This window comes from Typopeltis vanoorti, chromosome 5, assembly GCF_054136105.1.
Source record: "Typopeltis vanoorti isolate ZY-2024b chromosome 5, IOZ_Tvanoo_1.0, whole genome shotgun sequence".
Taxonomy (NCBI): domain Eukaryota; kingdom Metazoa; phylum Arthropoda; class Arachnida; order Uropygi; family Thelyphonidae; genus Typopeltis; species Typopeltis vanoorti.
Window position 1 is genome coordinate 131,522,183 of NC_143553.1, and position 27,554 is coordinate 131,549,736.

The 27,554-nt window shown below is 36.8% G+C and overlaps 1 protein-coding gene across 4 annotated transcripts in view; it reads right to left on the reverse strand.

The window, feature by feature from the left end:
• Sfxn2 (sideroflexin 2) overlaps positions 1–27,554 on the reverse strand; it is a 401,343-nt gene that overhangs the window by 211,879 nt on the left and 161,910 nt on the right. For all 4 annotated transcript variants that reach the window (XM_090392729.1, XM_090392730.1, XM_090392732.1 and 1 more), the window contains exon 4: positions 12,365–12,463. In XM_090392729.1, the coding sequence (XP_090248855.1) occupies positions 12,365–12,463 (99 nt within the window). The remainder of the gene's footprint in view (positions 1–12,364; positions 12,464–27,554) is intronic.

Sequence of the window (27,554 nt, forward strand, 5' to 3'; positions counted from 1 at the left end):
CTTTCACAAACAATCACAACATCCATGGCCACGGCGGGATTCGAACCCGCAGCCTTTTGGCTGGAGAGTAGATACGCTAACCACTCAGCCAACCAGGCAGGCAAATCCAACATTATCACAGAATATCTATTCCCTTTATCCAACTCGGCTAATAATACTGTTAGAAATAACACTGTTAGAAAATATGAGCAAATTGTTAAAACATGACCTTCCTTTGGTAAACTCATGCTGCTTCTTTCAGAGTATAACTTGTTTGTCTACCCATTTCTTTATGTGAGTTCTTATCAACTTTGGAAAATCTTCATTATCACACCAGAGATACTGATAGGTCAATAGTTAGACACATCAGTTTTTGGACTACCCTTCTGCAATGGAACTATCATTCATTTCTTTCATTCTTATGATGTCATTCCTGAGCTGAGATTCAAGTTATTATTATTACCACCCCAAGACCTCATGGAGTCAAAGACTCATCTGGGATTATACAAATATGTTAAAGGCTTAGGCAATTCGACTGAACATTCCTTTAGCAAACGTGCTAATAATTCCATCTGTTCATATTGACAAATTTATATCAGGTTATGCAACAGCTCTTCAGCCTCATTTTCATGCACATCTAACTCTTCATCCTGCATAGCAGTAGTATTGTGCACCATGTTACATACACCTGGTTGATATATCTCATTAGCTTCTGACACTAGAGTACCATCTGCTTTCAATAAAGTTATTCTTCCACATTCATTCTTTCTTTTGCTTATGGCATAATGAAAACATTCTTTTGAATTGTCTTTATCATGCATAGCCAATTTCTTTTCATACTCCAGTTTAGCATTCAGCACAATAGTCATTATTTTTCTGGCCTGAGCTTTATATATTTCAAAACTCTTCTCAATCTTATTCTCATGACACTCTTTCCACATCATCTTCTTCTTGTTGATCTCTTGCTTAATAAAGTGCACATCAATTTCACTCCCAACCTATTGAATACTAGGGATACATTCATATACCATCTCATTTAAATATTTTTCAAAGATCCCCCTGCATTGCTAACATTTTTTCCATTCAGTAACTGATACTATGAGACTAACGAAATGATAGTATTCTTCTAAGTTGATCATAATTTCCATCTTTGTAATTCAGCATGTAACCTGTTCTAATGGGAACACCAATATAATTAGATACTTCCCAAGAAAGCATGGCATGATCACTGTCACTGAATGGTAGTAAAATAGTCATATTTTTGAAGAGAACCTTTGTGATGCTATGAACAAATCATTCTCTTTGACCTCGAGTTTCTTCTTTCACATGTTCTTGAGAAAGTTGTCTTGCAACAATTTAATGGATTTGTGTTCATACTTATCACGAGATTTCTCTTCTGCACAATCGATGCTTGGATAACTATAATCATCCATAATGATCACTTGTTTAGTACTTATAAGGTTAAATTAGTGATGCATTTCTTCATCCTCTGCAACTGAGCCGCCAGGTCTGTAGCAACACCCTAACACAGGGGGGGGGGGGTTCCCAACCTTTTTGTTTCCTAGAGCACATTCTAAAATACCGATAGGGTGACGGGCACCATCTATTTTTTCAAGCAAATTTTTTGAATTCGTTTGTTAAATGAATACATACAAAGTTTACATTATAATCAAATGTTTTATTACTTAAAAGTTTACATTATATAAAAATTTAAATATATATATGTAAGTTAGTGTGATCTTTGGCATTGCATTTCATTGGTCAGTGCTTCATAATTAGGAGAATATGATGATATTCCAGTTCTTAAACTGGAATGAACAACTTCGAATGCGCGTCTACTCTACATTATATGCATTTAATACTCGTCATGTGTCATTAACGCATGCGTCATATAGCATGCCATGAATTGTTGCGTGATTATTTCAAACTATACAGCACACGGTTGAACAGCAGTGGGCACACACAAATTGGTCGATGGGCAGCGTGGTGCCCACGGGCATAGGGTTGGGAACCCCTGCCCTAACATATTACTTTATTCTGTTAGCCTCCACTTCACACCAGATAACCTCAAACTCAATGCTAAATGGGACATTGTTACCATCATTATTTTCTTGCATTTCTATCCTAAATGGACTTAAGACGTTTGATATCATTAGGAGTACTCCCCCCCCCCTCCTGTCCTACCTCTTCTGTCATTCCTAAAAATAGCATACATGTTACACTCGATCCCAGTTACCATCTCTGATTCTGATAGCCAGGTTTCACTAATGCCAACAATCTTAGACCACATCATATTCAATAAAGAAACGAACTCAACCCCTCTGTTTCTGATGTTCCTGGAATTTGTGTATACATATAAAAGATTACTACTTAGCCTATTCTTATAATTAGATATGCAATCTATTTGGCCTTGTTGTAGAACATTATCTTTTTCCTCCCCAGAAATACTCAAAAGGTCCAAACCCAAAGCATATTTTTCCAACCCATTTTTGTATACCATAGCTGATTTTTCAAACACATTTTTCCCATTCCTCCCTTGATGATCTAGTTTCTCTGACTCTCTTCATTAGGTCTCATACCAATAAGTAATTTTTCCAAGCTCCTGAATTCAAATGAATTCAGGTAAAGGCCATTCCTCTTATACAAGTCTGCCATCAAACACACCCCACAGGTCTAAAAACTCACATTCATTTGTTCTGCACAGCCTGCACATGGAATCATTTGCTATCATTGCTCTCCTTAACTCGGTACTGTCATATCTAGGTAGCAAACTTATGATTTTTCACATTTCTTTCTCGCTTCTTACAACAGATCTTTCATATCCTCTCATACTATATTTGTTGCTACTTATTTAACATTTTTAGACAAATTAAGACAAAGGAATTAATTTCTGCAAAATAGGTCCACAAATTTTGAATGAAGATCAAAAGCAGCAGCAACTTGGTGGTTGTTCTGATCTTTTTTTTCTTTCTTTTTTTTTTTTCTTCCCACAATTGGCCATTTTTGATAGAATCGTTACTGGTGATGAAACTTGATGCTTTCAGTATGATCCTGGAACAAAATGGCAATGCATGCAGTGGAAAATAGCATCTCCACCAAGACTGAAAAAGGCTCAAATGTCACAATTGCAGATCAAGAAATTGCTTGTTTTTTTGATTGTAAGAGCAATGAACATTGGATCAACAGTGTTGAAAGTTTTTTCACTTGGTTATTTTATACTATAATTTATTATACTATAAATTAAAGATGTTAAGAAATTATATTGTTGGTTTAATCCTTTATCTAAGTGTAAGAAAACAAAGTTCGTGCATGAAATATCTTCATGACTGGGCTACTTCCATTGCATGGGTTACGTGCTTTGCATTATGGGATACTAAAGTAATTGATGTGAAGCCATTAGCCTCTATATACAAGCAAACAACCAAATTTTTCTCTCTGTCACAACACTAGCATACAATTTCAGAATCCATCGTTATTCCATATAAGAGACTTGATGTCTTTCTACTGAGGCATCAAGCTTATTAGCTGAAAATAGCACATGATGATTGCTATGGTCTAATGTACATCTTCCTTGATGTGTTACTCAATAGATTTCCCTGCTTTCTGTAGTATGGAATCTTGAAGTTACATTAGAGGTGTTAAACTCCTGGATATTTCATAGGACTATGTCTAAGTTGAATGGAATGATCGGCAATTGCATTCTGATGAAAGCAGTAAACACTGTTCTAATTTTATATTCCTTAAACATTTGACTAGTTTTGCTGAAACAGAGCCAATATAGGAAAGACTAAATAAAACCTTGAAGTACATCAACAAATTTAATGTACTCACAATGGAGTACACTGAATTTGTTAGCTGGCAAAGCGACTACAGATGGTAAATTTCTCATGGTTGCTTGTAGGAATGTGTTTGCTAGAAACATGAGTTCACTGGCTAAATCTTTCTCATCATTAATAAGATGGCAAGCTCTTTCTCCTGTCATTGAGATAATACCATTTCTGATATGTGTAATGGTGTGAAGAGAGCATGTTTGAAGCAGTCTCTACAGTAAGATGCTGACTTATGATATTCACTTTATGATAATCAGCTTATACAGTGATTTCTGATTATGGCTAATACCCATTTATATGATGCCACATTCACTCATATGATGATTTTGACAACATAATGCTGCTGTGAATCAACCAAAGTGCAGTTTTTGTGGATCAATTTATTTATGATGTCATTGATTGCTACATCTCTCTGTATTTTGGTGCTTAGCTGTGAATTATAAATTGTTTATAACTATTCTTTCATTTTATTGTTGTTAATAATGGCAGAAAAAAATTGAAGTAAGGATACTGTTGCTTCCATTGAAAAGAAGAAGAAAATTTGTAAACCTATTACATAAGACACTAAAATTAAAGTTAGTAAATTTAGTGATGAAGTATATTTTACACCAATATGCTTGTTGTAGAGAAATATACAGAGAAAAGAAAACATGATCTGTCATTCGATGTTTCTAACTTTTTAATGTGAGAAAATTATTCTAAATTTTTTGTTTGCATAACTGATATAAATGCTTTATTTGCATCAGTTACACATATGTGATTACTGAAAAATGTTATTAAACCATTACATGCATCTACAAGTAAAAAGCAATGTTCACTATGTAACTGAGGTCTGGAATCTAACATGTATGCCTATATTAGCATAGGTTGGTTTTTCTTAAGGTGGAGATTTTTTATTTTCCAGACCATTCAAACAGTTTAAATTCAAGAAAAGAAGCAAACCATTAGACATTAATTCACAAATAAGCCTTTTGTTAAGAGACAGGTTTCTGAGATGGTGTAAAAAATTATTCTGCGATTGTTTTGAGTGTGTGTGGCAACTAAGAGAATGTCATCAACATACCTTTTCCGTATCTTAGTTTTCAGATGATATTCTTCTAAGGGTTCTTTTTTTTTAATAGAAGGGGGGAATGGCAAATCCCTTTATGTTTTAATAGCCGGGTACAAAACTCGGATCGAAATCCATAGAGTTTCATGCCAAAAAAAAACTATCGGCAGGCCCAAGCATAAATGATCACTTGGGTACTACAACACCAGGGCAACTCCATGCAAAGGTGGAGCAAGCTCCCTCACTAACTTTAATATTCTTTCATAATGTATAACCCAGCTCCTAAGAGATGTATATATATTGTTTTACATTATGAGAAGAGTTCACTACCCAGACCGGTTTCAACCTTTTTTGAGGTCTCCTCAGTGAGTAGGTAAACCTGGAATATCAAGGTTTTAAGTGAACAAGAACTTACATACCTCTACTATCGAATTGACCCGAAGTGGTGTAGTCCTATATTTAATGTTAATTACTAATATAATAAGCCAAAAGGCTATTTTACCGGCAAACATGTTAATAGAAAGGGAGGGAGCTTGCTCCACCTTTGCATGGAGTTGCCTTGATGTTGTACTACCCAAGTGATCATTTATACTTGGGCCTGCCGATAGTTTTTTTTCGGCAAGAAACTCTATGGATTTCGATGGATTTCGATCCGAGTTTCGTACCCGGCTATTAAAACATAAAGGGATTTACCATCCCCCTTTCTATTAACATGTTCGCCGGTAAAATAGCCTTTTGGCTTATTAAATTAGTAATTAACATTAAATATAGGACTACACCACTTCGGCAATTCGATAGTAGAGGTATGCAAGTTCTTCTTCTTATTATTATTATTATTATTCAGGCCTCCAAGGAGTCAAAAGACTCATCGAGGGAGGTCCTTCCTAAGACATAAAGTCTGTCAAGACTCATCGAGGGGAGGTCCCCCCCTGAGAAACACAAAGTTTATCATACCACTCTTTAAAGTCACTGACCGTTCTCGCTCCCAACACTCCATCAGGCAATGCATTCCACGGCTCAACCACCCTCCACACAAAGAAACCACTCCTTACCCTCTTGCTCACAGTTTCCTTTCGTAACTTCCAGGGATGGCCTCTTGTCATCACTCCTTCCCGCTGATCAACCAAGCGAAAGAACTCCCCAGTGTCAACCCTGTAACCACCTCTCAACAGTTTAAAAGTCTCAATCATATCACCTCTCCTTCTTCTATCCGCCAAACTCTGCAGTCCACATTCTCTCAGCCGATCCTCATAACTATCATTGTACAGTCCTGAAACCATCTTTGTCATCCATCTTTGTATCCTTTCCACAGTTAATTTATCCCCTTCAAATCCTGGGGACCAAATCTGAGAACAATAGTCCAAGTGTGGTCTGATCAGAGACTTATACAACGGAATGATAACCCTCTTATCTCTGCAGGTCAGTGTCCTTCTCATAATAGCAGCAATCCTCTGTGTTACCTTCACCACCTTTGCAATATGTCCCCTAAACTTCAGGTTTCTATCAATCATCAACCCCAGATCTCTTGTCTCCCCTACTTCCTCCAGTATAACTCCTCCCATAGAGTATGCAGCATCCCATCGATGTTTCCCAAACCTCAAGACCTTACATTTTGCTGCATTAAACTGACACCCCCATTCATTTGCCCATCTATCTAGCTTATTTAAATCCTCTTGCAGGGCTACCACATCTGCGCTATTACTAATAATCTTTCCCAGCTTCGCATCATCCGCAAACAACTGAATATCCCCCTGCAATCCACTGGCTATGTCATTGATATAAAGGTTAAACAATATAGGTCCTAGTACTGAGCCCTGTGGGACCCCACTTGTAACCCTCTGCCTCCTGGAAACTGCTCCACCATACACAACTCTCTGATACCTATCAGACAGCCAATCCTGAATCCAGTTGACCAATCTGACATCCAGACCCATGTGCTGCAACTTAAATATCAGCTTATCATGTGGCACCCTGTCAAATGCCTTCGCCAAGTCTAAGAAAATTGCAGTATATGCCTTTCCCTCATCTAATGCTCTTGTAACTTTATTATAAAAGGCTAGCATATTGCTAAAACAAGAGCGTCCTTTCACAAATCCATGTTGATTCTCACAGATAACATTACCCTCATCTGCCCAATGCTGTACACGGTCCCTCACTACTTTCTCCAAGATCTTAACAACTACTGATGACACACAGACTGGCCTATAATTAGACACTTCCAGTCTGTTACCACCCTTATGCAATGGCACTATCTTACCTTCCTTCCATTCCCTGGGCACCTTTGCCAAAGCCAGACTTTCATTGTAAAGCCACGTTAAAGGTATTGTCAATTCGCTAGCACATTCTCTCAAAACTCGTGGCGAAATACCATCCAGTCCCACAGCTTTACTGACATCCAGAGTACTCAGTATCTGAAACACACTCTCCTCCTGTACCTCCAGACCTCGAACCAGTCCTATCCCTCTAGCATTAAAACTGACTCCTCTAGGATGAAATACTCCAATAAAGTGTTCATTGAACAATTCCACTATGTCCTCTGCATCAGTCACTCTATTCCCATTTTTATCCCACAATATCATTCTTCCACAGTAATTTCTCCTCCTAATGGCCACATAGCTAAAAAATTCCCTAGGATTTTCTTTGGATCTTAGGGCCAATCTCCTCTCATATTCCAGTTTCGCTTTCCTTACCACACGAGTCACTCTTCTGGCCTGTGTCTTATATTCTTCACCCATCCTCTCTTCACCTGTCTCCTTATATCTCTTCCATAGCCTCTTTTTCGCATGCAGTTCCTGTTTAATGTTGTTTGTCATCCACTTTACTCCAAATTCTTGTTCACTTAAAATCTTGATATTCCAGGTCTATCTACTCACTGATGAGATCTCAAAAAAGGTTGAAACCGGTCTGGGTAGTGACCTCTTCTCATAATGTAAAACAATATATATACATCTCTTAGGAGTTGGGTTTTACATTATGAAAGAATATTAAAGTTAGTGAGGGAGCTTGCTCCACCTTTGCATGGAGTTGCCCTGGTGTTGTAGTACCCAAGTGATCATTTATATTTGGGCCTGCCGATAGTTTTTTTTTGGCATGAAACTCTATGGATTTCAATCCGAGTTTCGTACCCGGCTATTAAAACATAAAGGAATTTACAATCCCCCTTTCTATTAACATGTTCGCCGGTAAAATAAACTTTTTGGCTTATTGAATTGGTTTTTTGTTTTTCAAATGTTTTCATATAAAAGTTTGCTAGAGCTAAAGAAAGAGGACTGCCCATGGCTACGCCTGTTTTTATATGACATTATTGTATTTAAAATATCCTGATATTATACAAGGTTTAAGAAGAGCCGTAGAGATGCTATCATGCTTAAAAAAAATTCTTCAGCAGGAATGTTCGTCAACAAAGTGTGTCAAAGCTTACTAAAATATCATGCTCATCAAGATCATTGTATTTAATGCCAAAAATAGAGATGTTCAAATAATTACTGATCTATCAGACCTTTTATAACAGTTTGCAAAATGCTTGGAATGATTATATAACACTGGGAATAGAGATGTCTTCTGTGTGAATTGGGAAGTCCCGTAAAGGCTTGAATGAAATGTTAGAGATCTAAGTGCTAAAAAAAAAGTTCATAAGTGGTTTGTAAAGAGATTAATAATGAGATTTTGTGACACTAGTCAGAACATGGTTCGATATGAAATAGGTATCCATGTTTGATCACGATGTCATATATATCTGCATGAATATCAGCTGGAAGAATAATTACTTTGATGTTTTTCTGTACACAATAACTATTTGAATGCTTGCTCTCTCTCACTCTCTCTCTCTCTCTCTCGCTCACACACGCACACACTGTTTCTGGTACATTAAGATTATCAGTCAGTGATTTATTATTATTATTATGATTCAGGCCTCCATGGAGTCAAATGATCTATTGTGGGAAGTCCAGCCTAGAAAATATAACGTCTATCATACCACTCCTTGAACTCACTGACTGTTCATGCTCTCCACCTGCTTATCCACCACTCTATCAGGTAATGCGTCTTTATTATCTGCCTCTGCACCCTTTTCTCAGTTAATTTACCCCTTCAATCCTGGAGACCAAATTTGAGAACAGTTATAGTCTCATCAGGACTTTATACAATGGAATGACAACTCTTTTATCTCTGCTGGTCAGCATCCTTCTCAGTATTGCAGCAATCCTCATGGTTACCTTCACCACTTTGTAATATGTTCCCTGAATTTCAGGTTTCTATCAATCATCATCCCCAGATCTCTTGTCTCCCCTACCTCCTCCAACAGAGTATGCAGCCTCCTATCAATATATCCCAAACTTCAAGACTTTAGATTTTGCTGCATTAAACTGACATCCGCATTAATTTGCCCATCCATCCAGTTTATTCAAATCCTCTTGCAGGGCTACCACATCTGCACTATTACTAATCACTCTTCCCGTCTTCACATCATCTGCAAACAACTGAATATTCCCTTGCAATCCACTGACAATGTCGTTATAAATGTTAAACAATATAGGTCCCAATACTGAGCCCTGTGGGACCCCACTTTTAACCTTCTGCCTCCTTCATATTGCCCTCCACCCCCATACATAACTATTTGATACCTATTAGATGGCCTCTAAATCCATGTGCTGCAATTGAAATATCAGCTTATTGTGTGGTACCCTGTCAAATGCCTTTCTAAAATAAATAAAAAAATGGCAGAATATGCCTTTCCCCTCATCAACCACTCTTGTCACTTTATTATAAAAGGCAATCATATTACTAAAGCAAGAGCACCCTTAACAAATGATTGTTAACTTTCACAAATAACATTACTGTCATCTGCCCACTGCTGTATAAGGACCCTCACTAATTTCTCCAAGATCTTAACAACTACTGATGAAACACAAACTGATCTATAATGTGACACTTCCAGTCTGCTACCACCCTTATACCTTATATAATGGCACCATCTTACTCTCCTTCCACTCCTTGGGAACCTTTCCCTTGGCCACACTTTCATTGAAAAGCCAGGTCAACGGAGCTGTCAGTTCTTTAGCACATTATCTCAAAAACCTCATGAAATTCTTGAATCTATCCCTGTAGTATTAAAACCTACTTCTCCAGAATAAAATAATACCCCAATAAAGTGCTCACTCAGCAACTCCGCTATATTCTTTGCATCAGTCACTCTATTGCCATTATTATGCAACAATGTCATTCTTCCACAATCATTTCTCCTCCTACTGGCCACATAGCTAAAAAAGTCCTTAGGATTTTCTTTGGATCTCAGGGCTCATCTCATATTTCAGTTTTGCTTTCCTTACCATACTAGTCACTCTTCTGTCCTGAGTCTTAAATTCTTCATACATCTGCTCTCCATCCCTCTCCTTATAACTCTTCCATAACCTCTTTTTTAACCTGCAGTTCCTATTTAATATTTTTTTTGTCATCCACTTTACACCAAATTGTGTCCTCTTCTTCACTCGCAGCATACAACTTACTATTGCTGATAATAAATACACCTTCACAATTTTCCTCCAAGCACTAATAACATCTCAACCTTACACTTTCTCCATTCATGGAACTGTCCCAAGTTAATATCTAAGACTATTATAATCACTTGTCTTATAATTCCACATACATTCCTTTCTCATTGATACTCCTGCATGTCTATTCATCTTCCAAGTCAAAACCACATCGTCACTCTCTCTCCTATTGGGGAAGAGATGTCAGCTCAGTTATAAACAGCTCTTCGGATGCAATGACGAAATCAAAAACTCTTGAACCTCATGTTCCTTCTACTACATTGCCTAAGACATTTGACCCTCAAAAATTCTCAAAAAATTCCATTCCCTTATTGCTACATGCAGTTTCCTCTTCCTAATTTATACTGCTGTAGTTAAAATCTCGCATAACAATGATTCTTCTTGCACTTGCCAAGCTCAACTGCCTAAACATTTCCTGCTCCTCACCCTCTATGTGCCCAGGCATGTAGCAACATCCCACTAAATATCTGGTCTTGTCCACCTCTACCACACCATATGCTTTCAAAACCATTAGCCACTGCCCTCCAAATCCTTCCACTCTGAGAGGACATAAGCCATCGTCATAAGCAGTACTCCACTACCATGTTTTACCTTCCTATCCTGTTGAAAAATGCTGTATCCTGCTACTTCTATTCCTGTTAGTATATCATCTTCTGTCAACCATGTCTCAGAGATCTCAATAATCTTTGGAACAGCTGATGCTATCGGCACCACCAATTAAATAGAATAAAAATATCCTTCCTCATTCAAATACAAGCAGTTTCTAGCATATGGTTCCTTTCTCTGCTGAAATGCCCTCCAAGCATTCATGTACTCCAAGCCTCTCTTTTGGCACATTCTGGCTATCATATACCATTCATTTTGCTGCATTTATTAAGAGAATTAACTTAAAATGAGCAAGCAAAACTTCTCTAGAGCAAGAGTGTGTTGTGAATGTAGACACAATGAATCAATTTAAGATATGGTTGGATGAGCATTGTGTGCAATAGTGTGTACCTCTCACAATGAGTTGTGACTCCATGGAAGTCAGGTTTTAATAATAATAATAATAAATAATAATAAGAGAAAGTATACATGTATGGTTTCAAATTTGCAAGAAAGTACGTAAAAAGTTTGGTAAGCTTTGAGATTTTTTGGTTTATTATCATAATATGTAACTAAGTTAAATCAAAATTTTACCATTATCAGGAAATGTAAAGGAAGATTATACCAGTGTAAATTTCTATAACTGAATTTAAATAAAGATTAGTTTTCTGGAAAAAACTCTCTTTATACTAATCATTTCCTGAAGCTACCATGAATGATATTTGAGGAAATATATCTGTATTTGATGACAAGGCTATACATGATCTTGAGAAGAAAGTATGGAATCTAAAACAAGAATATTAGTGGCATCGAATTTCTGTATAGAAGAAACTATAGTCTGCATGAAATAGTTCCACCAGCATGTAATAAATATTTATATGCCAAATGTTTCAAGAATTTTTATTTTTTTGTCTTTTTTTGGGGGGAGGGGGGATAAATATCCCCCCTCCCCAAAAAGATAGATACATTGTGGTAACAGTTAAAAAAATTTATGTTGAAATTTTATTTTATAACTTTCAAAGGAAATATGGCACATGCAAAGACAGTAGATAAAATGTTACCTTTCATTCAGCACTAGTGTATACTGAATAAGAGATAACGGTGTAGACCATTGTATAACTGCTGTTTACAAATTATCACAAAAAACAGTGTCAGCAGAATAAGTTGACTTCAAACAGTAAAGTTTCTATTTATTATAATGAAAAGAAATTCAATTTCATAGTTTATTCATATCAATTTGAAACTAAGCAATTAAATATAAAACAAAACATTTAAAAACAAAACAAAAAATTTTAAATGACTGATTTAAATTAAGTCATCCATATTCACAAAATCAAAATTTATTTTAGTTTATAAGAATGTATATATCTTACATGGGAGAAATGGAAGACTGAGCATTTCTATTTGTATAATTAACTAAAGCATTAAAAGACTGATTCACCCATTGCCAAAATATTATAGCTGATGTTGATCTGTAAAAAAATTAAAAAAAGAAATAACAGATAAAATAAATATGTATTATAAAACACAACATGGTTTCAGTGTTATAGATTTCAAAATAGCCATAAAAAGTGACAGCAATTCTATAAGCATGTATCATCCCTACATGATTTTGGACAACTGGAAGCTCCATCACATTAAAATTACCTCCAAGTTTCTGTCAATGAGAAATGAGTAGCAATTCAAAGTAGCCATTTAAGTAAACTCCACCACCTGTTTCACTTTTTCATCTATTTTCTTTCAAATTTTTTCCCTTAGTAGAGTGCAAATAGCGTCAGCATGTGTAAATGGAGAGGAAACAGGAGAATTCCCGGTGGAGAGAGGAGTCAGACAAGGATGCAAGTTATCACCATTATTGTTTAACTTTTATAGAACAAATGTTTAAAGAGGCACTTGAGGATGTAGAAGAAGGAATAAAAATAAACGGAAGCATCATTAATAACTTAAGATATGCAGATGATGTAGTAGTGATGGCAGAAAGTGAAAATGGGTTACAACAAATTATTCAAAGAATTGAAAACTCTTGTAAAGCGTATGGACTAAGAATTAACACAAAAAAGACCAAGATAATGCTAATGGGTAGAAAAATAGGAGATAATGTAAAAATAAGATGTGGAAGAAAGATTTTAGAAGTGGAAAGATTTCAATATTTAGGTAGCTGGATCTCACAGAAAGGAACTTCAGAGTTGGACATTAGAAATAGAATAGGCATAGCTAAATCGGCATTTATGGAAATGAAGAGAATTTTAATAAACAAGAACACTAAAATAGGCGTTAGAATTGGAATAGTTAAAGCAATAGTTTGGAGTATTGCAAGTTATGGAAGTGAGTCATGGACACTAAGAAAGAGAGATATGGAAAGAATTAATGCATTGGAAATGTGGTGTTATAGAAAGATGGAAAAGATTAGCTATACAGAAAGAATATCAAATCAAGAAGTTTTAAGATGAGTTGGAATGAAAAGAACACTGTTAAAGAATATTATGCAAAGAAAGACTAGATTTGCAGGACATCTTCTGAGAGGTTCTTCACAAGAACTATATTACAAGGGACAGTTGAGGGGAAGAGAAGACGTGGAAGACCAACTAGAGAGTGGTTTAATGACATCGTGGAATGGACTGGTTTAAGAATGATGGAAGCGACAGACAGAGAGAAATGGAGAAGAGTTGCTCAGCTGCTGCAACCCTCTTGCTAGAGGATGCTACTGGACGACGATGAGAGTGCATTTTGCACTTCTTAAGATGATGCCATATCGAAACATCTCATGCAGCATAATTATGTAATATCATTATTATTTATTCAATCATTCTTTTCTGAGGTTTATTTCCCCACATTATTTATTCTTCTCTGGTGTTTTAATCTTTATCAATTTCATAGTTTATTTTTAACCTTCATTTTTAATTCTTTACAGTTATCATGTTTAATTCTTTTATGATTTTTTCTTTAATGGTTGTTTGGGTTCTTATGCTTTTAAACAATTTCTTGATGATAGTAATATCTCAGTTAAGTTCTAAGTTATAAATTTCATATACATATACATATTTAAAGTCATGAAGACAGAAACATGAAGTATTCCAGGTCAACCCCAAGGTATGTGTCCAGTACCATTGACAGGATGTAGCATAGAGGCAGCCTGCCTCGGCGTGGCTTAATAAGGGCGCTCATTCAGCCATATTGCGTAGGCGCTGTAACTACGCTAACAATTCTGTTAGCGTAGCAAATGTGGAAAGAAGTGTTTCCAAGCTTAAACTGATTAAAAATTATTTGAGAACAGCAATGGTTGGTCTAACAACTATATCGATAGAAGTGGACATAACTTACAATATAAATTTAGAAGAGCTTATAAACAGTTTTATTGTGCGATATCCCCATAGAGCAAATATTTAATTAATATTATTATGTAATCATTCTGCATTAATGTCTCTCTCATAATAAAAACAAAATAGTAATTGGAGATTTTCTTATATTTTTGTGTTATAATCCATCAGGGGGTGATATTTAATTGTTTGCCTCAGGGCACGAACTAATCTGGTGCCGGCCCTGTATGTGTCTCAAAATGCATTATCTATGTCATAATGACATGTAAAGATAAGGAGGTCATTTTGCCTCTTTACAAGACCTTGATAAGATTTCATCTGGACTACTGTGAGCAGGTCTGGCCTCCTGGTTTCCATTGTGATTCTGATAAAGCAGGGAGAGTGCAAAGGAGAGTGTTAAAAATGGTATCAGGATTGTGGAACACTGATTATGAAGGCAGATTGAGAATTTGTAGACTGCAGACACTAGCAAACAGGAGAAAGAGAGGTGATATGATTGAAACTTACAAACTTCTGAAAGGGTTTTACAGGATTTCATTTGATGGAATTTTTCATTTTACAGAGGGTGAGGAAAGGACAAGAGGTCATCCTTGGAAGCTGAGAATGAATGCTGCTAAGAAGGGGGGGGGGTGAGATCTAGATTTTTCTCTCATAGAATTATGCATGATTGGAATAGATTGCCATTGGATGTCATGCGTGCAAGTAGTGTGAATGATTTCAAGAACAAGTATGACTGGTGGTGCGTGTAGTAGGCAGCCTCCCTCAATGAGTTCCTGACTCCCTGGAGGTCTGTCTTAATAATAATAATAATAATAATAATTTAACTCATTAAATTAGAGGTAAAAGCCAGCGCTTTCAAAATACAGGGTTCTCCTTTGCAAAATAAACATGCTATATCGAATTACTCTCTTTACTTTTGAGGCCACAGCATTAGAACATATCACTAATAGCACAGCAGCTGTTTAAATATAATCATGCTTATTGCATATACATATTTGAATAATTTCTCTGTTAATAAAGTTTTTGCATTCATGAAAATATAATTCTCATATGTAATCCAATTATGTTTTAAATCAACCTACTTTTAATGAAAAAAATAGCTTCTGAGAATTTCATCATTATTTAAAATAAAACATCAAGAATGAAATTTTGTTCCAGCATAGTATTTTGAATTAAAGTAAGATATAAATGTGGTCACTTAGCTTTCATTGTGATGCAGAAAAACTAGAGAGGATCCAAAGACAAATGACTAAAGTGATATTGGGACTTGGTGTGTTGGTTATGTCAGTTAATTCAGATTGCAAAATTCTGTGGATAGGAGGAAAACAAGTGATAAGATAGAGACGTTAAGATATGATAATATATGATAAGAAGTTAACCAACCTTCAGGTTGGTTAACTTCTCTACCGGCCAATGTGGATGAAATAGTGAGACCAACTTGTACTTCTTATCCATGTTATTCAATAGGTGTTACAGAATCGTATCCAGATTTATCTGGATATATATATATATACGTCCTGGCCGGTTGGGGGGGTGAGGGTTAAAGGATTTTACCAGATTAATACAGAAGGAATTAAAAAAAGAAAAGAGGGGACAGTAAGATGGGAAGAATAAGAGACCATCCCTGGAAGTTGTGTAAAGATGTGGTGAAGAAGGGTGTAAGGAGTAAATTTTTTACATGGAGATTAGAATGTGAGTGGAAAACATTATTGGAGTGCATTGTGAATGTAGAGAGTATAAATGATTTCAAGCTTCATTATGATCGACATGCTGATGGTTGAGTGGGCATTTCATGATGAGTATACTGGCTTTATGGAAGTTCCTATAATAATAATAAAATCTCCACAATATTAGCCAGTATGTGGCATAATTAATACAGTAACAATTTTTAAGCTGTAATCAACACTTGGATTGCACGTGGTCAAACAGTAATCTCAGCTATATTCTCCACAACTGATGGCAAACAAATCTTCACTGGTGATAAAATAGTAAGAATGAATGATAGTGAAAAGAGAATGCAAGATTTGAAAGCTGAGTTGGTGAAGATGAAGAAAGAGATTAGATGGATTCGGAGTGAAATGAAGAGAATTGTAGATATGTATGGAAGAGTGAAGAAGACAAAAACAAATGATGTCGGTATGAAAATGGTAATGAAAGACCTGCAAGTGGAGTTGTATGATGGCAATTCGATCCTTAGAAGTTTGGCAAATAAGAAGATACACAAGGTTTGTTTTCCTGGAAATAAATTGAATAGATTGATTGAGGCATTGGATATGAGGAATAAGTGAGCAAAGGAATTGGTAGTGGGAACAAATTACTTGACTGGGAAAAAGGAGAATGTAAGACTGGATATCATGAGGGTGTTGAGAAGGATAAAAGATAATAGTGTGATAGGAAAGGTAGTCATTGCATTGACCAGGTATGACAGTAATGAGATGAGTAAGAGAGCAAAGATTGTGAATGATATGTTAGCAGAAATGTGTGAGGAGAAAGGAGTTTGTTAATGTGTAGAATGAGCTTGAAGGATAAACTGAACTGTATAAGAGTGATGGACTGCATTTGAATGGTTTTGGTTGAGTCATTTGGAGAGACTGCTGAAGGACGGGAAAGTAATGAGTGCAGAGAATGAATCTGAGCAAGAAAGAAGTGATGTGAATGAGCAGGAGAGGAAGGAAGGAAGGAGGAAGATTGAAGTGATGCTTATGAAAGAAGAAGTGACAGGCATGAGTGTAAAGAATGAGAGAACAAGTGTGCAAGACAAACAGGGTGTTTTGCACACAATGTGTCCCCAGGGAGACTCAGGGTAGACAGGAACACAATGTGAGAAACGCTGATGCTCCAAGAGGATGTGAATGTGTGTGTGTGTGTGTGTGTGTAGACAAAAAGGGGAAGGGGATGATCTGGGATGTAGGGAAAACAGTTGGATTTCAAGAAGGTTCTGGAATGAGTAAGGAGAAAAAGAAATGGTTTGAAAAAAGTATGATGTCACATCTAATAAGTAGAATCAGTGAAACTTGTTATAGATCCAGGAGTGAGTTGCCATGTTTGTATACGAAATGCTACAAGTATCAGAAACAAGGGAAATGAAATGGTTGCATTCATTGAGGTCGTTCACCCAAAAATTGTTGGAATAAGTGAGACATGGTTGGATGAGGATGACATCCTGATAGGAATAAAGATGGAAGGGTATGATATATTTCTTGAAGAGAGAAAGGTAAAAAGAGAGGCAGAGTACTATTGATAATAGAAAAAGAGTTATGTCCATACAAAGGTAGAGATGCAAGGCGGGAAATAGTGGTAGTGGTTTTGATTCAGTATGATGCGAGATAGAGATGAAAATAATGAAATACTTCGTTGGATGTTGCTATAGACCTGGTAAGGTGAAGGGTAGGAAATGTATAAACAAATTAGCCAAGCAAATGGGAAAAGGGTGATCATTATGGATGATTTTAATTATGGAAATATATATTGGGATGACGAGATAGCAACTGGAAGTAAAGAAAATGAGTTCTTGAAATTTTGAAGAACAATTAACTCAGGCAAGCATGCAACAGAGGGCACAAAATGATTGAGATTCTTGGATATGATCATCTCATCAAAGAATGTTATTATAAATGAGGTGTCAAATCTCCTTCCAGTTGGTGACGGTGACCATGAAGTGATTACCTGGGTAATTGCCAACCATGTGATGACTATTATGAGGAAAGTGTTATTATTATTATTATTATCGCAAGACCCAAGACATGGAGTCAAAGACTCATCTAGGAGGTCCTTTGCCACACACACACACACACAGCTCATCTTACGGTGCCTTAAACACACTCAAATTCACTGCAGACACCACACTCTCAGGCAAGGCATTCCTAACTCTGCATCTCCCTTCCCTCCTCACACCCTCCTTATACAGATTCTAGGGATGACCGCTGGTTCTCCCCAGATCTCCTACTGTTTATTGTAAAACCTCTCCAATACTGATCCTATAACAACCCCTTACTAACTTGTAGATCTCTATCATATAACCCCTCTTCCTCCTATCCACCAGAATCTGTAAATTGCATCTTCTCAACCTTTCCTCATATTCGACATTCCAGAGATCAGAAACTACTTTAGCAAGTCGTCTCTGGACCATTTCCAACATCTCTTCGTCCATTTGAAAATAGGTGACTAAATCTGTGCACAGTAGTACATGTGTGGCCTAATCAAAGCCTTATACAACAGAACAAGAATCTTCTTACTTCTACAAGTCAGTGTCCTCAGCATCATTCCTATATTTCTTTGTGTTACCCTCACAATTTTTGCAATGTGTTCCCTAAATTTCATATCCACTATCACCCCAAGATCTATTTCCTCCACCTCCAACAATATATCCTTATCAAGCATAAATTCTACATCCCATCTTTGTTTCCCAAATTTTAAAACCTTACATTCTGCAACATTGAACTCGCATCCCCATTTCCATGCCCATTCACTCAATTTATTCAAGTCTTTTTGTAAGACACAACATCTCTTCATAGTTCGTCCCAACTTTGCATTATCTGCAAACAACTGAATATCCCCATGCAAATCTTCACCAATATCATTAACATACAGGTTAAACAGAAATAGCCCTAAAACAGATCCCTGAGGCACATCACTCGTGACTTTTCTCTTCCTGGATATTGCTCCCTCATACTCAACTTGCTGATACCTATCAGATAGCGAGTCTCCAATCCATGCACTAATCTAATATCCAACCCCATCCACACTACTCTGACTATCAACTTATCATGCAGTGATCTATCAAAAGCCTTTGTGTAATCTAAGTATAATACTGTGTATCCCTCTCCTCTGTCTGCAGAAGCCATCACCTTATTGTAATAAGTAAGCAGATTACTAAAACATGACCTCCCTTTAGCAAATCTATGCTGTCCATCAAATATAATATCACTGTTATCAACCCAATTCTGGATCCTAGTTCTTGTTAGTTTCTCCAACAACTTGATAACAATACCCGACCTACAGACAGGCCTATAATTTGATGCTTGAGCTCTATCACCTCCCTTATGAAGCAGCACAGTCTTGCTCTCCTTCCACTCCTTTGGAACTTGACCCAGTGCAAGACTCATATTAAAAAAATATGTCAAGACAGATGTCAACTCCCTGGCACATTCCTTCAGAATACATGGTGATATATTGTCAAATGCCACAGCCATATTAACAATAAGTTTACTCAATTCCCCATACACCTCTTGTTCACTTACAGTCAGTCTCTCCTCCTCATTATCATCAACTGCTCTCAATCTCTCCATGATGTCACATTCACAAGAATGAAAGACCTTCATGAACTGCTCATTTAGTATCTCCACTATATCTTCCCCAGTAGTTGTCCTTATATATTTTCTCCAATGAATGTTCTCTTTTCATAATCATTCTTTTTTTTTTTTTTTTTTTTGTGGGCTACATATCAAAAGAACTCCCTAGGATTCTTTTTAGCTTCATGAGCTAACTGCTGTTCATACTTCACTTTTTCACTCATACTACCCTTACCAATAAAGTGTCTGCACGGTTAGCCTAGTAGCTGTGCGTTTCACAACCATATGCCTGGGGAAGGAGTGTCCTGGGTTCGATTCCCGTCAGAGATGTGAGGAGCTGAAGGATCTTCCTCAGCCATAGCCAAGTTAGCCGGTCTTGGGGGTGAACAGTAGGTTTTTTTCCCCAGTTTATCCTGGGGTTTTTCATCCAGCAAACAGGCAAACCAGACCCGTGAACATACAGGATACAGTCATAGGACATATAGACGAAGACAGAAGAGAAGATGGGTGCCATCTGTCTTAATTCACCACCCATTAGACATTCATGGCTTAGCCATGAGCGACCCAATGGTCCATTAAGGACTATGGGAAAGATAGATAGACCAACAAAGTAACCCTCCTTGTCTAGTGTTTGCAATCCTCATGGAATTGGTTATTACTACTTCTCTTATGTTGCCTCCATAATGCCTTTTTTCTCTGCATTGCATGCTTAATCTCTTCATTCATCCATTTCACATCTACCTTATTTAACCTTCTGACCCTTTGAATACAATTAGAGATTGCTTCTACAAGATAGTTCTTGAATATTCCCCAAACTGCACTGATCTCTTTTCCAGCTAACTGCTCATTCCATGCTACACCTGCAAGTTGTCTCCTGAGCTCTTCATAATCACAGGCTTTTGTAGTTCCAAATATACCCTTTTCTCACAGGTCCTCACACTGCTGGCAACCACCCAGGTAATCACTTCATGGTCACTCTCACCGACTAGAGGATGATTTGTGGAACTATATATGTGGAACTACAAGGCTGGTGATATTGAGAAGCTCAGGAGAAAGCTTGCAGGTATAGCATGGTAATGAGGAGTTGGGTGGAAAGGAGATCAATGCTGGTTGGGTGATTCTTGACTTATTTTTAACAGTATTAACAACATCAAATAATTTTATCAAAAGATTGCCGGCCTGGCTGGCGAAGTGGTTAGCATATCCACTCTCCAGCCAAAAGGCTGCAGGCTCGAATCCCGCAATGGGCATGGATGTATGTGTGTGTGTGTATGTGTCTGTGGAAGTGGTGGTGGTCGGCGGTAGATGGCGTTGGTGTAGTTGTGGTCAGTTGGCAACTTGCGTAGTGGAGACAGAGCTGTAGAGCAGGTGACCTCCCTCAATGAGTCCTTGGACTCCCTTGAGGTGTCAAATAATAATAATAATATTTATTAACTGCTTATATTTTGCTGAATTTGAAATCAGCATAATCAAGCACAACACAACTTATATGCACGACAGTAAGTAAGTGAAATAATACAATCGTGTATACTAGCTGTGTTGTGCTCTGATGATGCTGATTTGAAATTCAGCAAAATATAAGCAGTTAATAAAACATGTTTTGATAAAATTATTTGGTGTTGTTAATAATACCATTAAAAATAAGTCAACACCTAAGCTTATCTGTTAGGCTGCTTGGGTGATATTCAAGAACTATCTATTAGAAGCAATGTCTAGATGTATTCCAAAAGTCAGGCAGTTAAATAATGTAGGTGTGAAATAGATGAATGAAGAGATTTAGCATGCAATACACAGAAATAAGGCATTATGGAGTCAACATAAGAGGAGTGGTAATAATCAATTCCATGAGGAATACAAACACCAGACAAGGAGGCTTACTTGGTTGGTAAGGGTAGCAAAAGTTCAACATGAGCAGCAGTTAGCGAATTAAGTCAAAAATAAATCCTACAGAGTTCTTGTAATATGTAGCCAGCAAAGATAAGAATGATTATGGTAAGATGGCATTGATTAAAGAAAATGGCATAAGGACAACTACTGTGGAAGATATAGCTGAGATATTTAATGAGCAGCAGTTCATAAAGGTCTTTCACTCTTGGGAATGTGACATCATGGAGAGATTAAGAGCAGTGGATGATGATGATGAGGAGGAGGAGAGACTGATTGCAAGTGAGGAAGAGGTATATGGGGAATTACACAAACTTGATATTAATAAGGCTGTGGAACTTAGTGACATATCACCATGTATTTTGATGGAATGCACAAGTAGTTAGCATCTGCTTTGACATATCTGTTTAACATGAGTCTTACACTGTGTAAAGTTCCAAAGGTAGAAGGGAGGAAGACAAGATTGTACTGCATCATAAAGGAGGTGACAGGAAAGGCTGATGAGAATCAGGATCCAGAATTAGGTTGACAACAATAGTATTACCTTTGATGGACAGCATGGATTTGCTAAAGCAAAGTCATTGTTTAGTAATTTATTTATTTATTGCAATAAGGTGACAGCAGCATTGGATGTTGGAGATGGATACACAGTAATATACTTAGACTTTGCAAAGGCTTTTGATAGATTACTGCATGATAAGTTGATAGTCGAACTACAGCAGATAGTGTCAGATAGCAGACTAGTGCATTGGATTGGAGATTAGCTATCAGATAGGCATCGACAAGTTGTATATGGGGGATCAATGTCCCAGGAGAGGAAAGTCCCTAGTAGTGTTCCTCAGAGGTCGGTCATAGGGTCATTCTGTTTACTGTGTATGTTAATGATATTAAGGAAGATTTGAATGGGAATATACAGCTGTTTGCAGAAAATTCAAAGTTGGGACGAACTATAAGGAGTAGAGTAGATGTTCTGGCTTTACAAGGACTTGAATAGATTGAGTGAATGGACACAGGAGTGAAGATGCCACTTCAATGTAGCAAAATGTAAGGTTTTAAATTTTGGGAAACAAAGATGTGATATAGACTTTATGCTTGAGGTGGAGGAAATAAGAGATCTTGGGATGATGGTATATAAGGATCTAAAGTTTATAGGACACATTGCCAAAATTGTAAGGAAAACACAATGAATTCTGTCAATGATGCAGAGGACACTGACTTGTAAAAGAAAAGAGATTCTGTTTTCATCATATAAGCAACTGATTAGACCACATATGGACTACTGTGCACAGATTTGGTCGCCTGGTTTTCAAAAGGATGAAGAGATGTTGGAGAGGATCCAGACGTGATTGACCAAATAGTTTCCAACCTCCAGAATGTTGAATATGAAGACAGGTTGACATGATGCAACTTGCAGAGTCTACTGGAGAGGAGGAAGAGGGATGATATGATAAAGATGCACAAACTGGTAAGGAGGTTGTTATAGGATTAATATTGAAGAGATGTTTCATAAAATGGTGGGAGAACAAGCGATCATCCATGCAAGCTGTATAACGAAAATATAAGCAAGGGAAGAAGGTTGTTATAGGATTAATGTTGAAGAGATGTTTCATAAAATGGTGGGAGAACAAGAGATCATCCATGCAAGCTGTATAACGAAAATGTAAGCAAGGGAGTGAAGCAGGATTTTTGCATGGAGAGTTGTGAATGCACTGCCTGAGAATGCAGTGTCTGCAGAGAATTTGAATGTGTTTAAGGTATAGTATGATGACCTGTGTGAATTAGTAAAGGGACCTTCCCTACAAGTCTGTGACTCAATGGAGTCTTAGGATAATAATAATTTTCCTGGAATAAGTGTCCTGGGAATTATGATCAACTTAGGAAAATACTATCTTTGGTCCCATGTTATCAGTTACTGAATGGGAAATATGTCAGCAATGCATGAGATTCTTTGAAAAGGTGCTATTATTAGGTGGTATGTGAACACATCCCTAGAGTTCGAAGAATAAATAGGATGGAAGTGAAATGGATGTGCAACCTTCTTAAGCAAGAGATCAACAAGAAGAAGATGTGGAAAGAGTGTCATGAGAATAAGGAGAAGAGTTTTGAAATATATAAAGTTCAGGCCAGAAAAGTAATGACTATTGTGCTGAATGCTAAACTGGAGTATGAAAAGAAATTGGCTATGCAAGATAAAGACAATTCAAAAGAATTTTATTATTATGCCACAAGCAAAAGAAAGAATGAATGTGGAAGAATAACTTTATTGAAAGCAGATGGTACTCTAGTATCAAAAGATAAAGAGATTGTGCTCACTATGCTTAGATATATAAACCAGGTGTATGCAACATGGTGCACAATACTACTGCTATACAGGATGAAGAGTTAGATGTGCATGAAAATGAGGTTGAAGAGCTGTTGCATAACTTGGTATAAATTTGTCAATAGGTACAGATGGAATTATCAGCATTTGTTAAAGGAATGTTCAGCCGAATTGCCTAAGCCTTTAACATATTTGTATAACTTGAATCTCAGCTCAGGAATGACACCACAAGAATGAAAGGAATGCATGATAGTTCCATTGTAGAAGGGTAGTCCAAAAATTGATGTGTCTAACTACCAACCTATCAGTATCTCTGGTGTGGTAGTGAAGATTTTAGAGAAGTTGGTAAGATCTAGCATACAGAAATGGGTAGACAAACAAGCTATTCTCTGCACTGAGCAGCATGGGTTTACTAAAAGAAGGTCATGTTTTAGCAATTTGCTTATATTTTATAAAACTGTTACGGCCTAGTTGGATAAAGGGAATGAATACACTATGATAATGTTGGATTTTGCTAAGGTGTTTGATAGGATACCACACGAAAGGCTGCTGCATAAGCTGGAGAATATGGGATTGGAATAATGACTTGGTTCAGTGGATGGTTGACAGACGGATATTAAAAACTGTTATACAGTGGGTGTAAATCTGCTAAATTTAAGGTGATCAGACCAGTAGTGTACCTCAGGGTTTGGTCCTTGGGCCTTTACTGTTCAATCTGTACATTAATGACATCAGGCATTGTCTAACATCAGATGTGCAATTGTTTGCTGATGATGATGAGAATATAGGCAGGGCAATCAGGGATGCTACTGATATTTAGCACTTACAAAATGATTTGAATAGGGAGGAAGTTTGGGCAAAAGAAAATGGCTTTCAGTATAAAGTTAGTATGTGTAAAGCTGGAAATCTCATCATGCATTTTCACATGATGAGACTTCCATCAGCATATTATATTAACAGGATAATGCTACAAGAAACTGATGAGGCTAGGGATCTTGGCACAATGGTGGATAGGAATTTGAAGTTCAGAGGCAAAATAGCAAAAGTTTCAATTACAACTCAGAGGACAACAGCATTGTTGAAGTGAACCTTAACATGTAAGGATAAGGAAGTAATTTTGCCTCTCTATAAGGCCTAGATATGCCACACCTGGATTATAATTTTAATAAATTCATTATATGGAAGATAAGGAAAGAACACAGGGTCATCGAAGGAAGTTAAGTTTATTTGCAAGCAAGAAAGGGGCAAGAGCTAGGTTTTCTCTCACAGAGCAGTAAGTGAGTGGAATAGTTTACCTTTAGGGGTAGTGGGTGCATATAGTGTGAATGAATTCAAGGGAAGGTATGACATTTGGTGTGGGTGATTTATGGCCTCCCTCAATGAGTCCTTGACTCCCTCGGGGTTTCACATAATAATAAATAATAATAATAGGTGAATGGAGAAGATGGAGAATTCCTTGGGGTTGTTTTAGGGCCATTGCTGCTTCACCTGTATGTTAATAATATTGGATGGGGATATTCAATTGTTTGCAGATGATGCAAAGTTGGGACGAACCATGAACAGTGGAGAAGATGTTGTGGCCTTACAAGAAGACTTGAATGATTGGGTATGAGAATGGGAATATGAGTTCAATGTTGCAAAATGTAAGGTTTTAAAATTTGGAAAACAAAGATGGGATGCAGAATTTATGCTTGGTGAGGATATATTGTTGAAGGTGAAGGAAAAAAGCGATCTCGGGGTGATAGTGGATAAGATCTGAAATTTAGGGGACACATAGCCAAAATTGTGAAGACAACACAAAGGCATGGGAATGATGTGGAGAACACTGAATCTCCCTAGAAGTAGGGAGATTCTTGTTCTATTGTATAAGGCTTTGATTAGGCCACACATGGACTATTGTGCCCAGATTTGGTCACCTGGTTTTCAGAAGGACGAAGAGATGTTGGAAAGGGTCCAGAGGCGACTGACGAAGGTAGTTTCTAACCTCTGGGATGTTGAATATGAGGAAAGATTGAGAAGATGCAATTAGACCTACAAGTTAATAAGGGGTTGTTATAGGATCAATGTTGGAGAGGTTTTATAGCAAATGGTAGGAGATCATGGGAGAACCAGAGGACAACTCTGGAAGCTGTATAAGGAGGGTGTGAGCATGTACAATAGAACAGAGATACATTGCATCAGAAGAATCATAGAAGGTTCACGTGATAAAAACTTTCCACTTATTTTAACTTTATAGAACTTCAAAACAGCCTTTGACTCCATTAACAGAGAAGCAATGTTTAAAATACTCAGCTTCTGTGGTCTGCCCTCAAAAATCATACAAGCCATCTCAGCACTTTATAAAGATTACAATGCTACAGTAATCTTTAAAACAAAAGCATCCAAATTCTTTCTAGTGGCAACAGGAGTACTGCAAGGTGATGTACTAGCACCTTATTTGTTCTTGATATGCTTGAACTACATTTTCCAGACCATCAACACAGATGATCTTGGTTTTAACATTAGAACATCCACCCACACTATGCAAATAACTGATCTTAAATTTGCTGACGACGTTGTACTTATTGATACAAAACCAACAAATGCACAAAAACATCTTAGTCTGCTAGAAGCACGGCTAAACTTATTGGTCTGCATATCAGCATCCAAGGTATTCTCAATAGGTTATGAAAACTTTATACTTCATATCAACAATAAACCCTTAGAAAGAGTAAAGGACTTTCAATATATTGGATCGAATATCACCAATACAGAAAATGATATTAGAAAATGTAAACAGCTGGCTCTAGTCTTCCATAACAAACTCCACCCCATCTGGAAATCATCATTAATATCAAAGACAAAATTAAGACTATACCATGCAGCCAGTAGATCCATCTTCTTGTATGGTTCTCAAACCTGGACAATAAGCACCACAAAAACAACAGATCTAATTAACTCCTTTGGAACTACATGTCTCAGACTGATCATTGGATACACTTGGATGGACCGTGTCACTAACTCTGCTGTGCTAAATCTGGCTAAGCAAGAACCACTTGTCAATATAGTCAAAGAACTACAACTCAGATAGCGTGGATATCAACTCAGACATCCTGAAGTCTCACCCTTTTTGGAATCCCTCACCCTGTACAAACCAGAAGGCAATTGCAGTAGAGGAGGACCATACAAGCAATTTTGGCAATACATAAGTGAAATCATCAATAGGCTGAACTGTAAAACTCCATCTGACATCTACCAGTTAGCACAAGATAGAGCAACTTGGAAGACCATAATTTACAATCTTTTAATTTTTAAAGTAAATCTCTTTTCCTTCTTCACAATGTATCATATTGTGAATAAACAATTATGATGAATCATTTATCAGTTTAGTATTAATTCGGTTTGGTAGATGTTTCTCAGAGATGTGCATTCCCCTACAATATAGCTCTAATTTTAAATATATATATATATATATATTAGCTAGTTAAACCATATACAATATATATTTATAATTCTAGTCCTTTTATCTCATATGACCAGAGAAAATAAGAGAAACTTCCATACTGTAATATTTGCTTTTTTTATCATCAAAAAAAATATAGGGCCATTGACAGATAAACATAAAACTGTAACAAAAACAATACAAGAAGATACAACATTTACACAATCACATAAATATTGTACCTGGTCCAAAAAAGTGATCTCAGAATTATTATTATTATCATTTGATAATTTTTTCTAATTACACTACTGAAGGTGTAATTACTAAAAG